This window comes from Loxodonta africana, chromosome X, assembly GCF_030014295.1.
Source record: "Loxodonta africana isolate mLoxAfr1 chromosome X, mLoxAfr1.hap2, whole genome shotgun sequence".
NCBI lineage: Eukaryota > Metazoa > Chordata > Mammalia > Proboscidea > Elephantidae > Loxodonta > Loxodonta africana.
Genome location: NC_087369.1, coordinates 92,955,586 through 92,976,749, shown reverse-complemented (window position 1 = coordinate 92,976,749; position 21,164 = coordinate 92,955,586). Strand labels below are relative to the sequence as shown.

The 21,164-nt window shown below is 37.7% G+C and overlaps 1 protein-coding gene across 1 annotated transcript in view; it reads right to left on the bottom strand.

Moving 5' to 3' along the window:
• Positions 1 to 18,521, bottom strand: part of SH3BGRL (SH3 domain binding glutamate rich protein like) — a 136,772-nt gene extending 118,251 nt beyond the window's left edge. Inside the window, exon 1 of the mRNA XM_010592701.3 lies at positions 18,336 to 18,521. Within this exon, the coding sequence (XP_010591003.1) occupies positions 18,336 to 18,380 (45 nt within the window). The 5' untranslated portion in view covers positions 18,381 to 18,521. The remainder of the gene's footprint in view (positions 1 to 18,335) is intronic.
• Between the last annotated feature and the right edge of the window lie 2,643 nt (positions 18,522 to 21,164).

Below are 21,164 nucleotides of genomic sequence, written 5' to 3'. Positions count from 1 at the left end.
TTTCCTTCTTTGGAGAGTTTGCTAAGATAAAACTGATTACCATCTTTCTGGGACAGTTCATAGTCAGTCCTTACATGGAAGGACCGGATGACCTCCCATGATCCCATGATCCCTTCTAGCCAGATGCTTCTAATACTTTATCTTCAGTATATGTTTGTTGCTGATAAACATGAAAGAGACAGAAAGCCAATTTCTATACAATGGAGAAGGGACTTCCAGTATTACACTCAAGGTTTCTTAGTAACAAGTTACATTTTTAACAATTAAAAAGATTAGTGTCTTAATCCATGCCCTTTATACCCAGATGTAGTTGTTTTAGTCCACTTAAATCCATTGCCGTCGATTTTGACTCATAGCGACCCTACAGGACAAAGCAGAACTGCCCTATAGGGTTTCCAAGGAGCAGCTGGTGGATGATTTGAACTGCTGACCTTTTGGTTTGCAGCCGAGCTTTTAATGACTATGCCACCAGGGCTCCTTTGTCCACTTAGAGTACCATTAATAAAAATTTGAAAGCCATAATGCTATTTCCAAAAAACAACCTTGGTAATAGGAGAACATTTACCCACCAGAACAGTGGGGATCAACTGGATTCTGATATTTAACTCTTGATAATAAAGACAACGTTTTTGACAGGTTCACATGTTTGTGGTGGGGAGAGTTAGGGATATTTTGGAACAGGGAGGGGAAAGGGAAAGAGGAACTAAAGTTATCTTTCTTTGCCTAATGATTTACTGGAAGCATAAGGAGAAATATCGATTTATTCCAGCCCTTAGCCTTTGTACCATATGCTTCGCCAAAGGAAAACATATGCAACAACCTCCCATCTCCCACTCCCCACACGCACTGGAAGGTCTGGCTCAAGAGATGACCTTTATCAAATTTAATTGTTAGCAGTGGTGTGAACTAAATCCAAAGTAAATGAAGCAAGCTGGCACACAAAACCCTGAGCCAATCATCAAATCAAATTCTTGAGAATCAGATAAGCCTTGGCAAAGAAAAGGAAAGATCCAAGGAGAGCAAGAAGGGAGAGACAAATATAAGATAGCTGGGGCACTGTAAAAAAAAAAAAAGTTAATGAATACACTTCAGAATTTTGTAAGGCATAACTGTTTACAAAATAAAGACCGAGGCCAAGGTAAGGGTTATAGAGAAGTCTGAAAGGTATTACCCAGATGATGAAAAAGAGGATTAGGATGCTTTGTTCCAGAATCCCAAGGTGACTGATAGAAATAGTTAGGCAATGATACCACAAATCTTCAACTTGTCATTACTACTATATTTAGCTTTAATCAGAACTGTATAATAGTCATGCCTCCACAAAATGTTCAGATATAAGAACAAAGTGCAAATTTTGCTTGGGACACACTTCCCACATCATTCTCCAGGGAAATGGCAGGAAAACCAGGTAAAGGTTGAACTGAAGCAATAAACTATCACTGTCTTCAGAATAGTTATTCCAAGAGGAGATTATTGTCAAGGTGACTTTGAAGGGGTAGGCAAAGGACATTTGGACATTTGTTGGGGAGTGGGGGACAGGAGCTTGCTGACTCCTGTGACACAATTTATTAACTTGCAGACATGTGGTTCCTGAAGTACCTCTGCCTTTGAGCCCCTCGTATACGCCTCCTTGTTTTCGGTCAATATACCCTAATCCCCCAAATCTACTTCCCCTCTCATTCTGGCTCAAGGGAGAGAATGAGACATCTTTATTCCTGGTCCTTTCTTGGCTTTGATAACTTAAGTCCAGAGTCTAGCCCAGTAGCTGGCAATAATTATTTTCTGAATGAACGAATGCATTTGGGAGTGAAAGGAAGAGAATCTCCAGCACAATCCATAGATCCTAAATTGGAAGGACCTGTCTACATAACCAAGTTAAATTGTCCATCTGGCACAAGGCTCTTCACATGAGCATCTCTGTCAAGTGCTCATATGGTGTGTGCATGTGTGAATGTTATTAAGTTAGTTCAATGTAGAAATATTGAACCAGGGATCCATAAAGTCTCTAATCTAGCATTTAATAATTTCATTTACGTGGAGTACCAAATGTCTAATTTAATTCTATTTATCTTTGTCTTCTTTCTTAAACTGCATTCACCAGATCCCAAATCAGCCCGAAAATCTTAATGTGGGTTCCCAAAAATCTTAATGGAGGTTATCTGCCTACCAACCCCCAAATCCTATGCTCCTTCCAGCCTTCTGGAAGCTGGATCTGATTGGTGGAAAGGGGATTTCAATGTAAAAGGCAGATTAAAAAAAAATGAAACAGATCAGATCCATTATACTTTCTTATGACTAAAATAACCCATCTCATAAAAAGAAGTTAGATCGCAGCGATCAATATTTTCTAAAGAGTCAAACTGGTCTTTACTGACATTTGGCAAATGGGGGTAATGGAAATTTTCCAGCTGTTCTTCATACTTTCCATAAGGACTTCAACTTTCCTGCCTATTTTTTTTATATAAGGGTAGTTTAAATTTGCCACTAAAAATACTTTTTGCTTCATGGTCAACACAGACTTTATATGATAACTGAAATGGGGAAAGCATCTATACTTACAGTACTTTCTGGAATAATTAAGATTTGTCTTGATAAAAATTATGCACTGGGCATTTTCAAATAGAAATAAAATAAATGGTTTTGATTTCATTGTTTGTACTACAAATATTCATCTTCTCTTATACCTGGAATTTTTCCCAAAATATTAATTTTTAAAATATTTCAACCACTAGTTACTGAGTTGAAGTTGATTCTATGGAGAAATAATCAACAATTATCTGATAATCTAGGCTGGGAAAACAGACAAATAGGATTTTTCAAGCAAAATTCTAGTTAATTCAGTTTTGTTCTTTTTTAATAGCTCTGGAATTAACATGATTTTAATTATTTTCAAGGATCTTCTTTATCCTTTCATTTCACTAACTATTCAAATATTAGTCTACATTCTCACCTCTTCCGCTTTATGTAAGTCTTCCTTAACCCTTCCCAGTTGGGCTGTTGTCCTTACCATTCCACTGAAAGTGCTATTTCCAAGGTCACTAATAGTTTCTTTATTTTTTAACTCAATGGACTTTTCTCAGATTTCACTATTCCTGTGTGGCACTAGCTTGATAACATTTCCTCCTCTATTTTCCATAACAAGATGCTACCCTCATATTTTCTAATGAGTCTTCCTGTTTCCTTCTGCTCCATAAATGTTAATGTCCACCAATGTCCTGTCCTTGTTCTTAGCCCTCTTCTCATCTCACTCTATAATTCCTCCGTCGGAGGGAGCTCATTCCTGCCCATGGTTTCAAGCATGACCTCTCTGTCAATGACTCCCACATCTACTCTGCAAACACCATCTCTCCTAAACTCTAGTCACACACTTCCACCTAGCAAGTGCGCATGTCTGCTAGGATGAGCTGTTTGCACTTTAATTTAATAATGTCATCCATTCATTCATCAACAAATATTTATTTAGAAACTCGCCAAGTGTAAGTATATTCTGGGCAATGAGAGGGTCCGCCTACTGGATGGAGTACATAATGTTGCTCATAACCGCTTGTTGAATTTTGAAATAGTACTATTCTAAAGTAGATATCTACAAAGTATCTTTAACTTTTAACAGGCCCATCAATACGTGAGGAAGAAAGTTAGGAATGAAACAGAAATCTATTCTGTTAGGTACAAAAATATGATTTATGTGTCTTCAAACAGTTGCTGTGCTGGAGGCAACCTCTACAGTTTAAGAATGTCTTCAGAATAAAAAGATTTAACACTAGTACATGCAACACGCCTGTGGTTTTTTTACCATATGCTTTTACATAGAAAAATGGCTCACCATTAATCATACGAAATGAACATTGCTATAAATTTTTACTAAAAAAAGGATGGAAATCAAGGCCCACCATTCCAACTTCAAATATTTCTGGGAAATCTCATAAGGACAACAAAAGGTGGTCATTTTTGCAAGTATAGTATAATTGGGTCACAATGATCTTATTCATTGGGAGATAATCTACTTTTTCTTATAATACTTGTTGCAGCAATCCATGTTTTGACAAATCAAAGGCTCAGATTTTGCTATTTTCTTTCCTCAGAATCTCTTAGCATGAGCTTTTGCACAGTATGGTATCTCATTTTTGTACCAACATACCCTTTTTAGGTGTTCTCCACATAGTCCAAGCAATATAATGTTTACGCACTATTTCCCTAGTTTTACACATTAACCTAAAAGCACAATTCTAAGAATTTCCTAAAAAAGAACCAATTGCCATGGAGTCAATTCTGACTCACAGCAACCCCATGTGTCAGAGTAGAACTGTGTTCCATAGGGTTCTCAATGGCTGATTTTTTGGAAATGGATTTCCAGGCCTTTCTTTGGAGGTGTCCCTGGATGAATTCAAATATCCAACCTTTTGGTTAGCAGCCAAGCGTGTTAACCATTTGCACCATGGAAGGATTCCAAGACTTCCCTACCCCAATCATATTATGCAGTGAAAAATATTCAAATACATATCTGTAAATGAGTGATTTTCAAAAAGTAATTAGATATTGATTTGTACTAAATCATTTGGACATTTAGACATAAGTTATTCAGTCAAGATTTTGTTAGATGCTTAGGATTTTAAAGTATCATACAGTGTATCATGTTTCATGAAATCCGGAGTGACTAACTTTTGAAAGTACAGACATGCAGTGTGGCTGGTGAGGCCTCTCCCAATCAGTCCCTGCCATTTGAGCAGCATAAAGATTCCCTGTAATATGTAGTTTTAGTTCTCCAGTTCAGCCTTTTGGTAGTAAAGTCAGATTAAAATCCCAAGTGAGGCCCATTCTTCTCTCTTAAGCCCCCCATAAGAGCCTACTCATAATCATACAATTTCTAAGTGGATACAAACACATGCCAAAAAAAAAATCATTCTTTAATTTCAGCTTGACTATCTAAGAACAGGAAACCCTGGTGGTGTAGTGGTTAAGAGCTACATCTGCTAACCAAGAGGTCGGCAGTTCAAATCCACCAATGGCTCCTTGGAAACCATATGGGGCAGTTCTACTCTATCCTATAGGGTCGCTATGAGTCAGAATGGACTCGGCGGCAACGGGTTTGGTTTTTGGTATCTAATAATAAATCCCAATCTAATTGGACTATAAGTAAAGGTTTAGTCACATTTTCTCATAAAATTTTTGGACTTGCCTTTCAACATCCTCTTTTTCCAAAACAAGGCAACCTGAATTTAAAGTTTGGTATAGAGCTGGCCTTATTCTGGATCTGGTCACACTTTGTACTTTTTTTAAAACTCACCAGGTATTTGTCTTGTTACCTGGACAACTCTCTATATCGACTACACGGCCCCCTCAAGTATCCCGTCAACAATGCTCAAAAGATTTAAATTTAACATCTTCATTCTTACAGATTTTTTAAGTAGAAATTCACACCAACTTGGGCTTTTTTGAAAAGCTCTAAATATTCAGCTTACGTAGAAGACCAATTATGTTTAAGTTTCTGAAAGAACGAGATCTGTTTCTGTAATTTTCAGTAGTGCATTCCCAATAACAGCACCGCAGAAGCTTTTTTCCATTATGATCTTGTGAGGATAACGGGAGACAAAGAAAGGTTTAGTGACCAACTCAAATGACACAAAACCAAAAAAAAAAAAAAAAAAAACTAAACCTGTGGCCGTTGAGTTTATTCCGACTCATAGCGACCCTATAGGACAGAGCAGAACTGCCCCATAGGGTTTCCAAAGAGTGGTTGGTGGATTCGGACTGCTGACCTTTTGGTTAGCCGCTGAATGCTTAATCACTGCACCACCAGGGTTTTTTCTTATCTACTTTTATTTAGATTATTTTACACAAGATAAATTTCTTACATTGGGACAAAGGTACATATTCTGCATTCTAATAGTATACTGAGCTATTAGGACTTCAGGTTACTGCTCTGAAGAATTCTTAGTTTTTTTTCTTGATGTAACAGGCCATCAGAATTGTTCTTGATACTTCTATACTCAATTAATTAAGAAGTACTTTCATGATTCTCCAAGCTTAGCAGAAATGCAGTATTGCAATTACTTATAAATTAGTTTCAGGGTCACGTTCCCAGTGAGTAATTAATAAACATCGATCAGTAGGCAGAATAGCACAGGGGTTAAGATCATGATAAACCTGGGGTGTCTTGCTAGCTCTTTCACCTCATTACCTCTCTGAGCCTGTTTCCGCTTCTAAAAAAATGAGGATAATAAGAAAACTGACTTAACTGATTTGTCACGAGAACTAAAGGGTATAATACATGTAAAGTTCTTACTGCTTATGCCTGGCACATTGTAACTGCTCAATGAATAGTAGTTCTTAATATTTTTATCAACTAAAACTTACAAGTTATTTGCATAAGAAATTAAAGTAAGATGACTCATCGTATTTTTAGCATATTAACTGCTGTGCTTGTTTCCTTCTAAATTAGCTTTGAAATATCACACTGGATAGAAAGGTTTCCATTATCATCCAGCTACTATAAAATATATATTTACAGTTATGATTTTATCATTGAGAAATATGATGAAACAACTGGCTGAGTGGTGGTGGTGATATAAACAGACAAAATTTTCTCATGTTGTAACCTCAGGTGAATATTCTCTAGTGTTTAAAAGGTAGAGTTCTATTTGTCTTGACTCACTGTTGGAGATTCCTCAAGCAGAAATGTATGGCTCCACTCAAACTCTGTGATAGGGTCTCATTTCCATAAGGCACTATGTCAAAGGAACAGAACTCAAAGACTAGAGTCCAAAACCAGAGCTTACAAGTTATAACAGTACTGTCTTCCTGATGAATTTATAAGATTTACAGAATCATAAAAAGCTACCTTTTAATTACATCTGTCTATAGCCAAAACCTTGAAATCTTTTTTTTTTTTTTTCACTCTGTGTGAATCAAAATATAGGACTGAATCATTTGGTGAGTTTCTCCATATATGTTGCCTGAAAGTCTTAACCTCAGGCAGTGGATTTTGCCTAAAGAGGAGAGTAGAACCTATTCATCAACAAAAGAATACAGAGACACATAAGAGAGCTGTTCCTTTCGAAGATCATTTTTACTCGGTGCTGATAAATCTAAGCCTTGCTTTTTACTAGGTGACTGATTTTTTCAATTCCTTGAATATTTGCAGAAGTAGAAAAATGTATCATATTTCTGAGTACCACTTGGCTGCATTTTCACAAGCTTATAGGAGTTCTATACGAAGCCCTTAATTTCAGTTTGAATTATTAAAACATCAAAAGACCTAGGTGAACCAATTCCATCTAAACCAGTCAACAATTTTATTTTTTCCTCATCTCATAACAAGAAAAAATTGAACTAGAGTGGCTATTAGAGGAGAAGACTTTAGATCTGACATTGTTGCAGGGCTCAGTTGTAGATTACATGACTCCCTAACGAGGGGAATCAGACAGTATCTTCAATTCTCCTCTTGATTTAATCACTTGATTTAGAACCCAGGATTGATCAGCTCAAGTCCATTATTAACCAATAAAAGTCATTGTTCATAAAAAGAGAAACACTGAAACTATTATTCTTCCAGTTACAGTTAATCCCCTCCAGGTATATTTATTGATCTTCTTAATTGAAAATATTTCTGCACATTAATTTCAAGCCAGGATATTGACATACCTACTGACTTAACCAACTCTTTATGGTTTTAACCAGCATTGTAAAAAAGCCTATTGGTTACATGTATATCTTTTTATACATATTTACTAAAATATTACTATACTCTATTTTCTATTTGCAGTGTAGTTTGGCACCTCTCCTCAGGCCTTCCTAAGTTTCCCTTTAGTCATGCCTTAGAATTTATTGTAGCTCACTGCTGGTCAGTCATCTAATTCACAAAGACGCTGGGGCAGCAAAGAACACGTTCTCCATTCAGCCAGCCCTGAAGTTCATTGACTAATATCTCTGACAGTCCTCATTAAATGGGAGCCTGGGCTCATTAGTACAGCCAGGTGAAATCCACATTACAAAAGCTTACTGGGTACATGAAAACAAACAGACAAAATTGTGAGAGCCCAGCCTGGCACTGCTTTCATAAAGCAGATTCAAATGTTCTCAAATTATGCAATTTTTTGCTATCAGCCTATGGGGCAAGTTCATAAATCATTGCTGGATCTGAACCAATGCTCTCTTGTATGACTATAACTAGTCAATCCAAAAGCAGTTAACTCTTCAGAACTTACTGGACTGTCTTCAAATGGCTTGATATAGGGAATAAGTCCCAAAACTTGGTTTAAACTGTTTATTTCTCATGTCTCATGAAGTTTCTATATGATAATGCTTGCCTAGATATGGTTACTAGTATGTTTGTTATATTTATTTTCATAAGAGGGGGATCTTGATGTTACTATTGTTTCTAAAGACTACTTACAATGCTGTCTCTTTAACATATTTTTGCCTTTGTTGTATGTATAGAGTTTGGGGGCATAAGGGTATTACATTTTCATTCTGGCTTTTACTAGACAGTGGTCCTCTAACATACTAAGTTGGTACCCTAGCCACATCCATAAAATATGAAATGCTTCTAAGACCTGAAGTAAAGGGAATATGCAGCTGTTAGTTACAGTACGTATGCGATGACAGAAGCATAGCTCTGAATGGCATGCGAGCACTATGAAACGATAAATACCATCAATATGCAGTCTCTTTACTGGACAAAATACATTCTTCGAGATATGAAATGAGAATCAGACTGAAGGAATCATGCAACTGAAAGATGATTTCCATAGGAATGAAAAGATGAAATATTAAAAGAAGATGGCTACTTTATTGTGAGGCCCATCGCTTTAACCTCAGATGTTCACAGTGCCTACCAAAAAGTGATATAAAATAGAGCAAAATATTGAAATTATAAATGGAATAAAACAGTGAAAATGTATATATTATTTCTTCAACAAATATTTCTAGGTGCTTTCGTGTGATTCTACTATAGTCATTAAAACCACTGCTTTATTATTGCACTGTCACTTTAAAACAATTACTTGATTTTGTCTTTGACTAATTTCACTATATTCTTATGTAATTAATTGATTATTTTAAAACTTACTTTGTACTCCTTCTAAAAAAAAAGATGCAGTAGTCTGCTTCTGTAAAGATTTATAGCTTTGGAAACCTTATGGGGCAGTTCTACTTTGTCCTATAGGGTTGCTGTGAGTCGGAATCACATCAACTGCAGCGCGTTTTGGGGTTTGGCTAGCCATACAGGAGCACTAATGGAACAGTGGTTAAATGCTTTGATAACCAAAAAGTTGGCAGTTTGAACCCACCAGTCACTCCACTGAAGAAAGATGTGGCAGTCTGCTTCCATGAAGATTACAGCCTTGGAAACCCTATGGGCAGTTGTACTCTGTCTTATAGGGTTGCTATGAGTTGGAATCAACTCTATGGCAATGGGTTTGGTTTGGGCAATGGGTTTGGTTTGGGTTTACAGCCATACAAAGACATAAAGACATTTTTCAAGGAAGAGAATCAAAGTTGTAAAAATTTAATATATAGCACAGGCCACCATAAGAAAGAATAAACAAATACCATAAAAAAATGTGTCCTTAGTTTTATTATATGAAATCATACAACAAAACTAAGTTGTGTAAGAATATGGTACTACTAACCACCAGGAGTTCATGCTTGAATTACTCCTTCCTGCCATCCCACCTGACCCCAAGTTATGAAAAAAGGACACAATTTGCCTCTTTAAGCTTTATCCAGTCTTAAATGCTAATTATAGATTCCAAATCACTTGGTATGACAAGATTTTAATATAGTATTTACATAATTTGTATTCAAAAACTATACAGAGAGGAGGTGTAAATAACAGTGTTTAAGCGTGGGTTCTGGAGTCAGATCAGCCTGGGTTCTAATCTCAACTATGCCATTTCTATCTCTTAGATCTTGAGCAACTTACCTAATGTTCCTGGGTCTTAGAGATGCCCCTCACCAATTACATAAAATGAGGCTAATAATGGTACTGACTTCATAGGGTTTTTTGAGGATGAAAATAAATGAAATAATGTACGTAAAGCACTGAGCACAGTGCCTGACTTGTATGATGCATAAATAGATGTTATTTTTTATTATTATTAGAGTCAAATCCTGGTCAGCCATGCTAATGAAAAGGTACTACAACAACAAAAATAAATCTAGCAGCACAATATACAGTTTTTGAATGTTATGCTACTTTAAAACTTGTATTTGCATTTTTCCTGATGTTCTGGCAATTTGCAACACTTCAAACAAACTATTACAGCCAAAATGTGATGGACTGGACTAGAAAACAATCTCCTTGCTTAGAATTCTTCTCTAGAGGTCGAGCATAAAGTCAGCTTTGCCGCTCAGATTAGTAAAAACTGATAGTGATGATGGTTACACAACATGATGAATGTAATTAATGTCACTGAATTGTACATGCAAAAAATGTTGAAATGGCAAATGTTTTGTCATATATATAGTACCACAATAAATAAATAAATAAGCCACCCCATCTCTCTAAATGTATTTTTATCTCTGCCTGGTTTGGAGGAAGCAATTAAATGCTTGGGTTTAAAAAAAGGCTTTCAGCAAAATAGAACTGAAAGCAAACAGATGGTCATAAACAGATTCTTAATCTCTTTAATTTTATCAATAAGAAATTAAATACAAAATTCCCCTTGGTAATTCAGTTAAAACAGAAAATATTCTGTAAACGATACATGGTTGATTGCACAATATACATTTTAGAAAAGATTCTAGAGATTAACTACAGAGAATTAGAACATTCAATCTGAATGTGTCTGGAGCTTCAATTTATGTTTTCCCAGGCCAACACAGGTGGAGGGTTGATCTTAAGGTTTCTTGATCAAAACCCTTCCTCACCAGAATAACTGATTCTAGTCAAAGAGCTGGAGATTAATCCATTTTATCTTCCTCTCCCACCAGATTTTACTAAACCTCCACAACACATGGTTTCCTACAATCATTTGACCTTTAAGCATCTTTTTAAATATCTCGAGAACTATCACCATTGATACCTGTGTTTTCCTAGCCTCTTTAAGTTGGGTCAAATTACTCCAATAGCATTGCCATTGTTAGGAAATTTAGAAAATCAGCCATCAAATTATTGGGTGCAAAGTTGCAAGCACAGACATTGAGTTCATGCATCTGCCATGTGACAGCTGCCATTCTCCACTGTTTATGGCATCAAAAAAACATGTCCATGACATTTTGTTTATCCATTCATCTGTTAATGGGCATTTAGGTTGTTTCTACCTTTTGACTACTGCAAATAGTGTTGCAATGAACACTGGTGTACAAGTCTCTGTTTGAGTCTCTGCTTTCAAGTCTTTTGGGTATATACCTAGGAGTGGAATTGCTGGGTCTTATGGTAGTTATATTTTTATTTTTTTGAGGGACTGGCACACTGTTTTCCACAATAGATGTGCCATTTTGCATTCCCACCAGCTATGGATAAGTGTTTCAATTTTCCCACATCCTCAAAAACATTTGTTATTTTCTGGGTTTTTTTTTTTTTTAATCTTAGCCATCCTGGTGGGAGGAAAAATGGTATTACATCATGGTTTGGATTTGCATCTCTCTGATGGCTAATGATGCTGAGCATCTTTTCATGGGCTTGGTGGCCACAAGCACATGTCTGTAGAAGAATACTGATGGAAAGGGAAAAATGCATAACAGAATTTCAAATTCCCATGGACTCCACTTTCTGGAGCCATGGGGGCTGGATAAACCCCTGAAACTATTGCACTGAGATAATCCTTAAAACTTAAGCCAAAAATATCCCCTGAAGTCTTCTTAAAACCAGAAAATAGTTTAGCTCAACTAATAAAAAAAAATGTTTGCCTTGAGCATTTTGCTCTTTTAAGAACTATCTACACGGAATCAAAGTGACAACAGCAACTGGAAAGATTAGGATAGGAACCTTAGAGGGCAGTGAGTTTATGTTAATGAGAGAGGAACAACTCAGAAAAGGAGAGTGAGAATGGCTGCACAACTTAAAAAATTAAACCAGTGTCACTGAATTGTACACGTAGAAACTCTTGAATTGGTGCATGTTTTGCTGTATATATTCTCCCAACAATGAAATTAAAAAACAAACAACGGTTTAGATTAAACTTCCTCGATTATTGTGCTCTTTCAAGATCTGTCTATGTAAGATCAAATTGACAACAACAACTCAAAAGATTAGGTAGGAGACTTAGTGGGCATTGAGTTTATGTTAATAGAGGAGGGGCAACTTGGAAAAGGGGGGTGAGAATGGTTCCACAACTCAAAGAATGTAATCAATGTCACTGAATTGCACATGTAGAAATTGTTGAATTGGTGTATGTTTTGCTCTGTATATTCTAAACAACAAAAATAAAATAAATAATATATAAAACAAAGTTCAAACAGTCATTTGGTGAACAGTTTCTGAGTCTGGTCTTGAGATTATTTATGAGCATCTTTAAATACCATTCAAAAAAACCTTGGCAGCTGTGACAAAGATCAAGCATACATCAAATCAGTGTTTGATTTATAAATACAGAGACATAACAGCAAAACACTCTGTCACCTAGGACAAATTACCTCAGTCAATCACACAGATGAACTGTGGCTTGCTGTTCTATATCCATTATTATCCAAATGAAGAAAATACTAGTCTTATTAGGCAATCACATGTGTTGGTCTTATTCATTTGTTTTTATAATTTGTGCCCTGAGTACCACCATAGATGAAAAATTATGTATACTGTATTTAATTTAATATAGGGACAATCCAAGTTACAACTAGCTTCTGTCCTAGAAGACATAAAAGAAATCATTTTACAAAAGTTACTCCATAAATAAAACCGTCAGAAACCACTCATCTACCGCAACCTTAAAATTTCTACACAAGGCACACCTAGAATGCACAGAGGCCATGAAATAGAGATCATTATTGATACAGGCGGAGAAGAATGGGAAAACACTACCAAACCAGTCAAAATTTCCCACACTATCATCACTCTGGCAATTCTGATCAATGGTCAATGTTGATGTTTGTTAAAAGTTACTGCAATCTAATGTTATATATGCAAAATATGGCATATAATACTATGTTACAGCAGGTCAAGACACACATGAACAATTGTGAACAGGCCGAAATTCTTTTTTTATTCTACTGTTCTTTATGTGAAAGATTATAGTGCAGATTAGTTTCTCATTCAAAAGTTCATACACAAATTATTTTGTGACATTGGTTGCAATCCCTGCAATGTGCAGGACTCTCCCCCTTTCCATTCCAGATTCCCCATGTCCATTTGTCTAGTTTTCCTGTCTTTTCCTGCCTTCTCATCTTTGCTTTTGGGCAGATGTTTCCCATTTGGTCTCATGTACTTGACTGAACTAAGAAACATGTGTTATTGTTTGTTTTATAGGCCTATCTAATCTTTGACTGAAAGGTGCACTTCGGGAGTGCCTTCAGTTCTGAGTTAGCATGGTGTCCAAGGGTCATAGCCTGGGGGGTTACTCCAGTCTCTGCCAGACTGGTAAATCTGCCCTTTTTTTGTGAATTGGAATTTTGTTCCACATTTTTCCCCCACTCTGTGCAGGTCCCTCTATTGTATCGCTGTCACAGTAGTTGGTGGTGGTAGCCAGGCACCATCTAGTTCTTCTGGGCTCAGGCTGGTGGAGGCGCTGGTTCATGTGGTCCACTAGTCCTTTGGACTAATATTTTCCTTGTGCCTTTGGTTTTCTTCATTCTCTTTTGCTCTCCAAATGTGATAGAACCAATAGATGTATCTTAGATGGTCTCTCTCAAGCTTTTAAGACCCCGACACAGGATGTAGAACATTTTCTTTATGAACTATGTTATGCCAATTGACCTAGATGTCCCCAGCCCTCAGCATTAGTAACTCGGGCCCTCAAGATGTTTGGATGTGTTCAGGAAGCTTCTATGACTTTGTCTTGGTCAAGCTGTGCTGACTCCCCCTATATTGTGTGTTGTCTTTCCCTTCACCAAACTTAACACTTGTTCTCTATTCAGTTAGTGATTTCCCTTCAGAAATTACTTCTCATAGACAGACAAGTTGGGAGCTGCATTCCTGTTAAACAGTTTCCATCAAGAGAAACACTACTTCCTTACCTGTAAAAGAACAGTTCAGGCTTTCCAAATGTGCACGACTTCTATACCCTCCTGGTCTTGGGTAAACAGTCATTTAACCTACCTACTGACATTCAACCTTTAAACATAATATCCCTCCCCAACATTAGTTCCTCATTTTTCTATTCCCCTATATGCACATGCCTAGGCAACTCTCTTCCACTTAGAGGACTTACTCCTTCCCGTATCTCTCACACCATGTCCACATTTATCTCCTCATGCCTACTAACTGTCATGTATCACTAGAAAAATGCATTTCTATTCTACTTGGATTCACAATCAATGTCCACGGAAGCAGCAGTCAGGAAATCAATCAACATATCACATGGGAAAATCTGCAGCAAAAGACCTGTTCCAAGTTTTAAAAGAGCAAAGATGTCACTTTGATGACTGTTATGGACTGAGCTGTGTCCCCCAAAAATATGTGTTGTATATCTTAACCTCTATGCCTGTGGTTATAATCCAATTTGGGAATGGATTGTCTTTGTTATGTTACTGAGACAGGATTAGTGTAGGATGTGTCTTAAATCAATTTCTTTTGAGATATAAGAGATTGAACAAGCAAGCAAAAGAAGCAGAGATGAGGAAAGAGAGACACCAAGGCACATGAAGACCACCCAGGAGCACAAGCTCAAAGAGACAAGGAGCTTCCTCTGAGCCAACAGAGAGAAAAAGCGTTCCCCCAAAGCCGGCACCCTGAATTCAGACTTCTAGCTTCCTAAACTGTGATAAAATAAATTTGTTTGTTCAAGCCACCCCTTGTGGTATTTCTGTTATAGCAGCACTAGATAACTAAGACAACGACTAAGGTGCATCTGACTCAAGCCACGGTATTTTCAATCACCTCATATGTGAAAGCCGGATAATGAAAAAAGGAAGACAAAAGAAGAATTGATGTATTCAAACCGTGATGTTGATGCAGAATATTGAATATACCATGAACTGCCAAAAGAACGGACAAATCAGTCTTAGAAGAAATATAACCAGAACGCTCCTTAGAAGTGAAGATAGCAAGACTGCATCTTGCTTACTTTGAGCACGTCATCAAGAAAAGATCAATCACTAGCTAAGGACATGATTGGAAAAGTAGACCATCAGTGTAAATGAGGGAAATCCTCAATGAGATGAATTGACACAATAGCCACAACAATGAATTCAAACATACCAATGATTATGAAGATGGCACCAAAACCAAAAACCAAACCCATTGCCGTCAAGTCGATTCCGACTCAGCGACCCTATACGACGGAGTAGAACTGCCCCATAGAGTTTCCAAGGAGTGCCTGGTGGGCTCGAACTGCTGACCTTTTGGTTAGCAGCCATAGCACTTAACCGCTACACCACCAGGGTTTCCGAAGATGGCACAGGACCAGGCAAATGTTTTGTTCTGTTATACATAAGGTCACCATGAGTCAGAGCCAACTCAATGGCAACTAACAACAACAACAAAATACATGTTCTCTGAATGAAAACAGCTTGCATTAGATACAAGGGCTGTAGCTTACTATTTGTGTAGCCCTGAGAAATCTATCGAACCTCGCTGAACCTGCATTTCCTTATCTGAAAAACAGAGATAATCATAGTATCTAACTCATAGGACTATTTTCCAAAAATATATATATTACTTGACACATTTCAGTGTTCCTACTCAAATGATCATTACTAAGGCTACTATCAGGAAAGTCATTGCAAAGACAAACATATTTGCTTTCATTTCTAAACTTTGAGAAGCAAATGTTACTCCTCCATTTAGGGCATGAAAACAAATATTTTTAATTGGGTTGTGAGTGACAGGAAGTCTTGGGATCAGGGACAAAATAAGTTAATATTGTCTTGCCAATTGTCACAGGTCCTCACATGCCTACTATAACAGCTAATATTGGCTATTTTTTATGACAACCAGTGTTGTCATTGCTGTTACTTGCCATCGAATCAATTCCGACTCATGACGACCCCATGTGTTACAGAGTAGAACTGCTCCACAGGGTTGTCTTGGCTATAATCCTAACTGAAGCAGATCACCAGGCCTTTTCTTCCGAGGTACCGCTGGGTGGGTCTGAACTGCCAACCTTTAGGTTAGCAGTCAAGCATAAACTATTTGCCCTACCTTGGTACCTTGACAGTTGGTAGGCACTCAGAAAACAGCCAGAAATTACCAATTCAAAGCCAAAAGATTTTAAATGTTTTTCAGACAACTGCACTTAGTCACTTTCTCACTTTGTGCAATTGTTGGGTTTCCGTCAGGATATTCCCCCCCCCCAATTTTTTTTTAATTCTATGTGTTTAAAACAACACAGCAGCAATCTTGGAGGAAAACATCAGTATTTCAAATTGAAGAGGCCTTTTCTGTAGTAAATAATCACCACCCTACTTATGTTATAAAAGAGTTCTTCCTGAAGTACATTCACTTTGTACTGTTTAAAAGTGCTATAAGATTATAATGAAATACAGGTTAATTTTGGCAATATACAGTAGAACTTTGATAACAGGTTTATAAAAACCGTAATTACTGCAACAACGGACAAATCAGGAAATTACTCACAGGAAAAAAATACCGATGAAACAAAATACAAATACCATAAACCTCTGCCATTTGCATAGTCTTCAATAAGAAGTCCAATAATGGAAATAATAAAAGACAGCAGTCATTTTTAAGGCTCTCAGAAACATAGGGCTTAACAAAGAGAGAAGTGCGGCTATTCTTACGAATAGAAATTCCGAAAGCAGTTTCTTCTGGAATCTGCTTTTGGGGGAGGAGTAGAATGAAAAAGTAAAGAATAAATAGCAGTATTAAATCTGCATGTCCCCCAGAGAGAAAATAACTGTTGGTATTTTTATTTTAATTAGGGGTTTGACTAAAGGCATTAAGCTGGTCTTTGAAACTTTACAATAATTATATTAGACTTGAGACTGAGTAACTCAAATTTTACTTCGAAATACCAGAAATAATATCTACGGGAAATAATAAGGCAAGAGGCTCATAAAGGGATGTGCAAAGGAAATATAAAGTTTTTTTTCCAACCAAAACTTGCCCCCCAAAAGGTAAGATTAAGCTTTATTCTATTTCAAAACTTTCTAAGCACACCCCAAACGGTGACCAGAGATACAAAGTTTGAGGTTCAAGATCTGTGATTTCACATAACCTTCAGTTCCACTCCAAATCCTCTTAGCGGTAAATAACCCAACAAACAAAAACAACAGAAACCTGGAATGGCTGCTGCTCTAAAGCCCAAGAAGAGAGACAGGGCTACTAAATCCTACATCCTAAATCCACACATCTGCTCTTGCCACTGTTGGGGTTGTGAAAAACAGAGGTACTTTCCTTTATTAGGGAAATACACTCAGCCTCCACCCCAGTGTATCCCACTGCTCCCCACAACTACTGATAAATTGTTATTCCAAATTAAGAGCAATTGGTTGGGGGGGGTTTCCTGTCATTAATGCAGCAGGAACTCAGTGTGTCACTACACAAGAAGCCATTTGTTAGTTTCTTTTCCAGTTCTCAATATATTCCAAGCACTGTTAGATGTAAAATCTTTTGAATGAGAAAAAAAAATCAAAATAAGGAAACAATGGGGGAAAAACTTGGGTCTCTTATCACATCAAGTTAAAAAAAAAAGTTTGCATCGTTGTCCCCAACTTCCCTTCCCATTCTGTCTAGTTCTAACAGGGCTTTAAGTTAAAGTTAAAACAGTCCTACACACTTTCTAAGTAACTCCCCTTACTACAGGAGTCTCACTCTCCCCAAATAATCACAATACCTCAGTAGGTCTCTACTGAATCACCATCAGGTACGGATGTTACCCCTGTCCTTTACAGATGTGCACTCCTTCCCCTGGTCTCAGTTCCTAGGGTACGTATGTCAAACGCAGCACTCTTGAAACTCACTGTGTGATTTTACTTACTTCTTCACCTAACCCTAAAGACTCTATACCACCATCTCCCATCTACCAAAACTCAGTAGTTTCTTCTTCCTTCAAAGCAGAAATGTGACCCTAACATCAGAAGGCAAACAAGGGTAAACTACAGGAAAAATGAAATCGATGCAACAAAGGGAAGAAAGGGAAGAGGGGGGTGGGGGCGAGAGATGCGTGTGTCTTCCGAAGGAAAAGCTGCCAGACAAACTTCTGCAATTTAACGGTTCTGGGGCAGGAGGGGATTGATGTGTAAGAAAACAAAAAAGGTGGGCTCTCCACCCTCCTTACCGCCGTGGAACCAGAGGAAGATGCAATATACACACGAATCACCATCCTGGGAACAGCGGCTTCGGGTGTTTGGCTCCTGGAAAGGCCGGCGAAGCAGCTGCGGCAGGGGCTAGAATCGAGCTAGGAGCCCAACAGAGGTCGGAAGAGGAAGGTGGGGGAAGGTGGAAAGGAAACTAGCCAGGGCCCCGCCTCCTACCCCAGCTCTTTTCACTGGCCTTGGAGCGCCGCAGTCTCAGCCCCAAACCCCGGAAGGCACAGGCTCGTTTGCATCATTTCTAACTTTTTTTTTTTAAATAGGGAATCTCGAATAGCACCGCGAGATCTGTTGAAACTTTTCTTTTTGTCTATTCGCTCCTCTACGGGAGGGAAAGAAGAAGAAAGAAAAGAAAAAGAAAGCACTGAATTGATTTAGATTGAAATAAAGCACCTTTTCCCAGGAGTGTTAAAGTTCTGCGCATAACTTCCTGGTCTGAGATGTATGCAAATAAGAGGACAGACTTTCCTTGAAAGAGGAGCTCTTTGTTGGATCCAGCTAAACCAAAAACAAACCCACTGCCATTGAGTCCATTCTGACTCACAGCGACCCTGTAGGACAGAGTAGAACTGCCCTATAGGGTTTCCAAGGCTGTAAATCTTTTTATGGAAGCAGACTGCCACATCTTTCTCCCTCCATGCGGCTGGGTTCTAACCGCGGACCTTTCGGTTAGCAGCCCAGCGCTTTAACCCACTGCAACACCGGGGCTCCTGGATCCAGCCACCTTATACATTTTAAAACCTTTTTTATGCTATAGTGATTTTTCTGATGTTAAAGGTGGTGGCAGGAACTGCGCATTGAAGGACGGAGAAATGCCGTGGGGGGGAGGGGGCGGTTGAAGAAAAGTTTCAGGTTTCCCTAAACCCAGAAATGGCAGGATTGCTTTTCTTTTTTAGGTTCGCTTTTTGTTAAGATAGAGAACCCTGCTTCTGTGAGAATTCACAGGAGGCCTCATGGACTGGCAAACTAAAAAAATAGAGCAGGAAATTGCAAACAAAACCTTGAAAATACAGAGTAAGAAAGTTGAGTGATTTTTGTTTTGTTTTTTAACTGACCGTGGAAAGGCAGTTTGGAACATATGTTGCAGGGAATATTGAAATAGTGAACAGAGAGGGTAGGTGGTTATTTGTAGCTCTAGGGAAATGAGCAAACAATAAAGTCCAGGGAGGGATTTTGTACTTGAAAATGTAGTTTCAAATTCCCAGATTGTCAAATGAACAGAAAAAAAAGGAACTCACAAGATGAATAAGAGTGGACGGAGGGGGTCAGTCACCTGTCCTGCTTCTTCACTTTTCCCTTGCACTTTGTCCTCCCTCTCTATTCTGGTTGCCTAGGTTCAATAACTGAAATAGTTTCCTGCCTCCAGGTTCTCCCTTCTCCAATCTATCCTAAACACTAATTCCAAATTAAACTGGTTTTATGTGATCCATACAACAACCTTGAGAGGTGGGTACTATTATATCCATTTTACAGATTAATTTGCTCAAAGTTATAGCTAGTAAATTCCATAGTCAGGACTTGACTTGAACGCAGGTCAGCCAACTTCAAAGGCCATGCTCTTAACCATCATTGTAACACATTGCCTGGAACAGGGAAAGTACTCAATAAATGTAAGATACTTTTCTTCCTAAAATATCACTTTCATATGTCACTACAGATAATATAGGCTGAAATACTTAAGATATCTCTCCATTAATTTTGAAGCCAAATCTAAATTCTATTTCTAAGGTGCCCCCACCATAATGTGATCCTGCAATACTATACAATCTTACTCGTTGCTCCTTCAAACTGACTTCCCTTCATAATCATTTTTACCCTCCATGCTTATTTCCACTTTTCATGCTTTTGCTCTTCCTGACCTTTCTTTCACCTTTCCCCAAAACCTCATAACCTCGTCTACCCTCTCCACTCATATACCCTCCTACCTTTTTTAGACTCAACTCAAAAACTTTATACCATTGATCTGACAGAAGTAAGTCAGGGTGATCTAGCCACCCTCATTGTCAGCATCAGGGTGACTGTTGTGCTTCATAGCCCATAGGACAGGAGTCTCTTTCCTCTAGTTTTGGTTTGGTAAAATGGACATATTTGTCTTCCCTAAAATAGTCCAATCTCCTTCTCCTCAGTGCTCAGCATGTATTCTATCTGGACCTATAGTCTCTTTGAACTGATGAAGATAAATAAATAAACCTTCTATTTATTCTATATACCCACATGACAAAATTAATTATCCTTAGAGAACGGAATGGTAGGATTAACAATGAGTTCCATGGGCCTTATCTGAAACCTTGAGGTTTGGGAAGATTATTCTTGATGTATATTCTTTTAAATGCAGATGTAATAATCTAAGTGAAAATTTGCCCAACAAATTGATTTATAAACAGAATTTGTTAATCCTTATTGATAGCACATGGGATATATTTGGGGACTTTTTTTAACCAATATTTCTACCCTAGAAATTGACATTATACATTAGCATCTTACTACATTCAACCATCCCTGGAATGTATATTTAGAATGATCATTTCTACTTCATTTTAGTTCTTTATAGAGCTGTCCCCAAAACCATTTGCTCATATAGTTTAACTGGAAAGGTTAAGATCTGATTGAAGTAAGATGGATCAAAAAGTTTTCAAACAGCATTGGTGACCTACTGCTATGGGAGATCTATTTATTAACCAAAGTTAATACTTTTCAAAAATTATCAAATAAATGTATGCTGTGTGTAGAAAACTTAGAAAACACTGAAAAGAAAAAATTCGCCCATCTTCCCAGTATCTGGAGGTTGTTGTTGT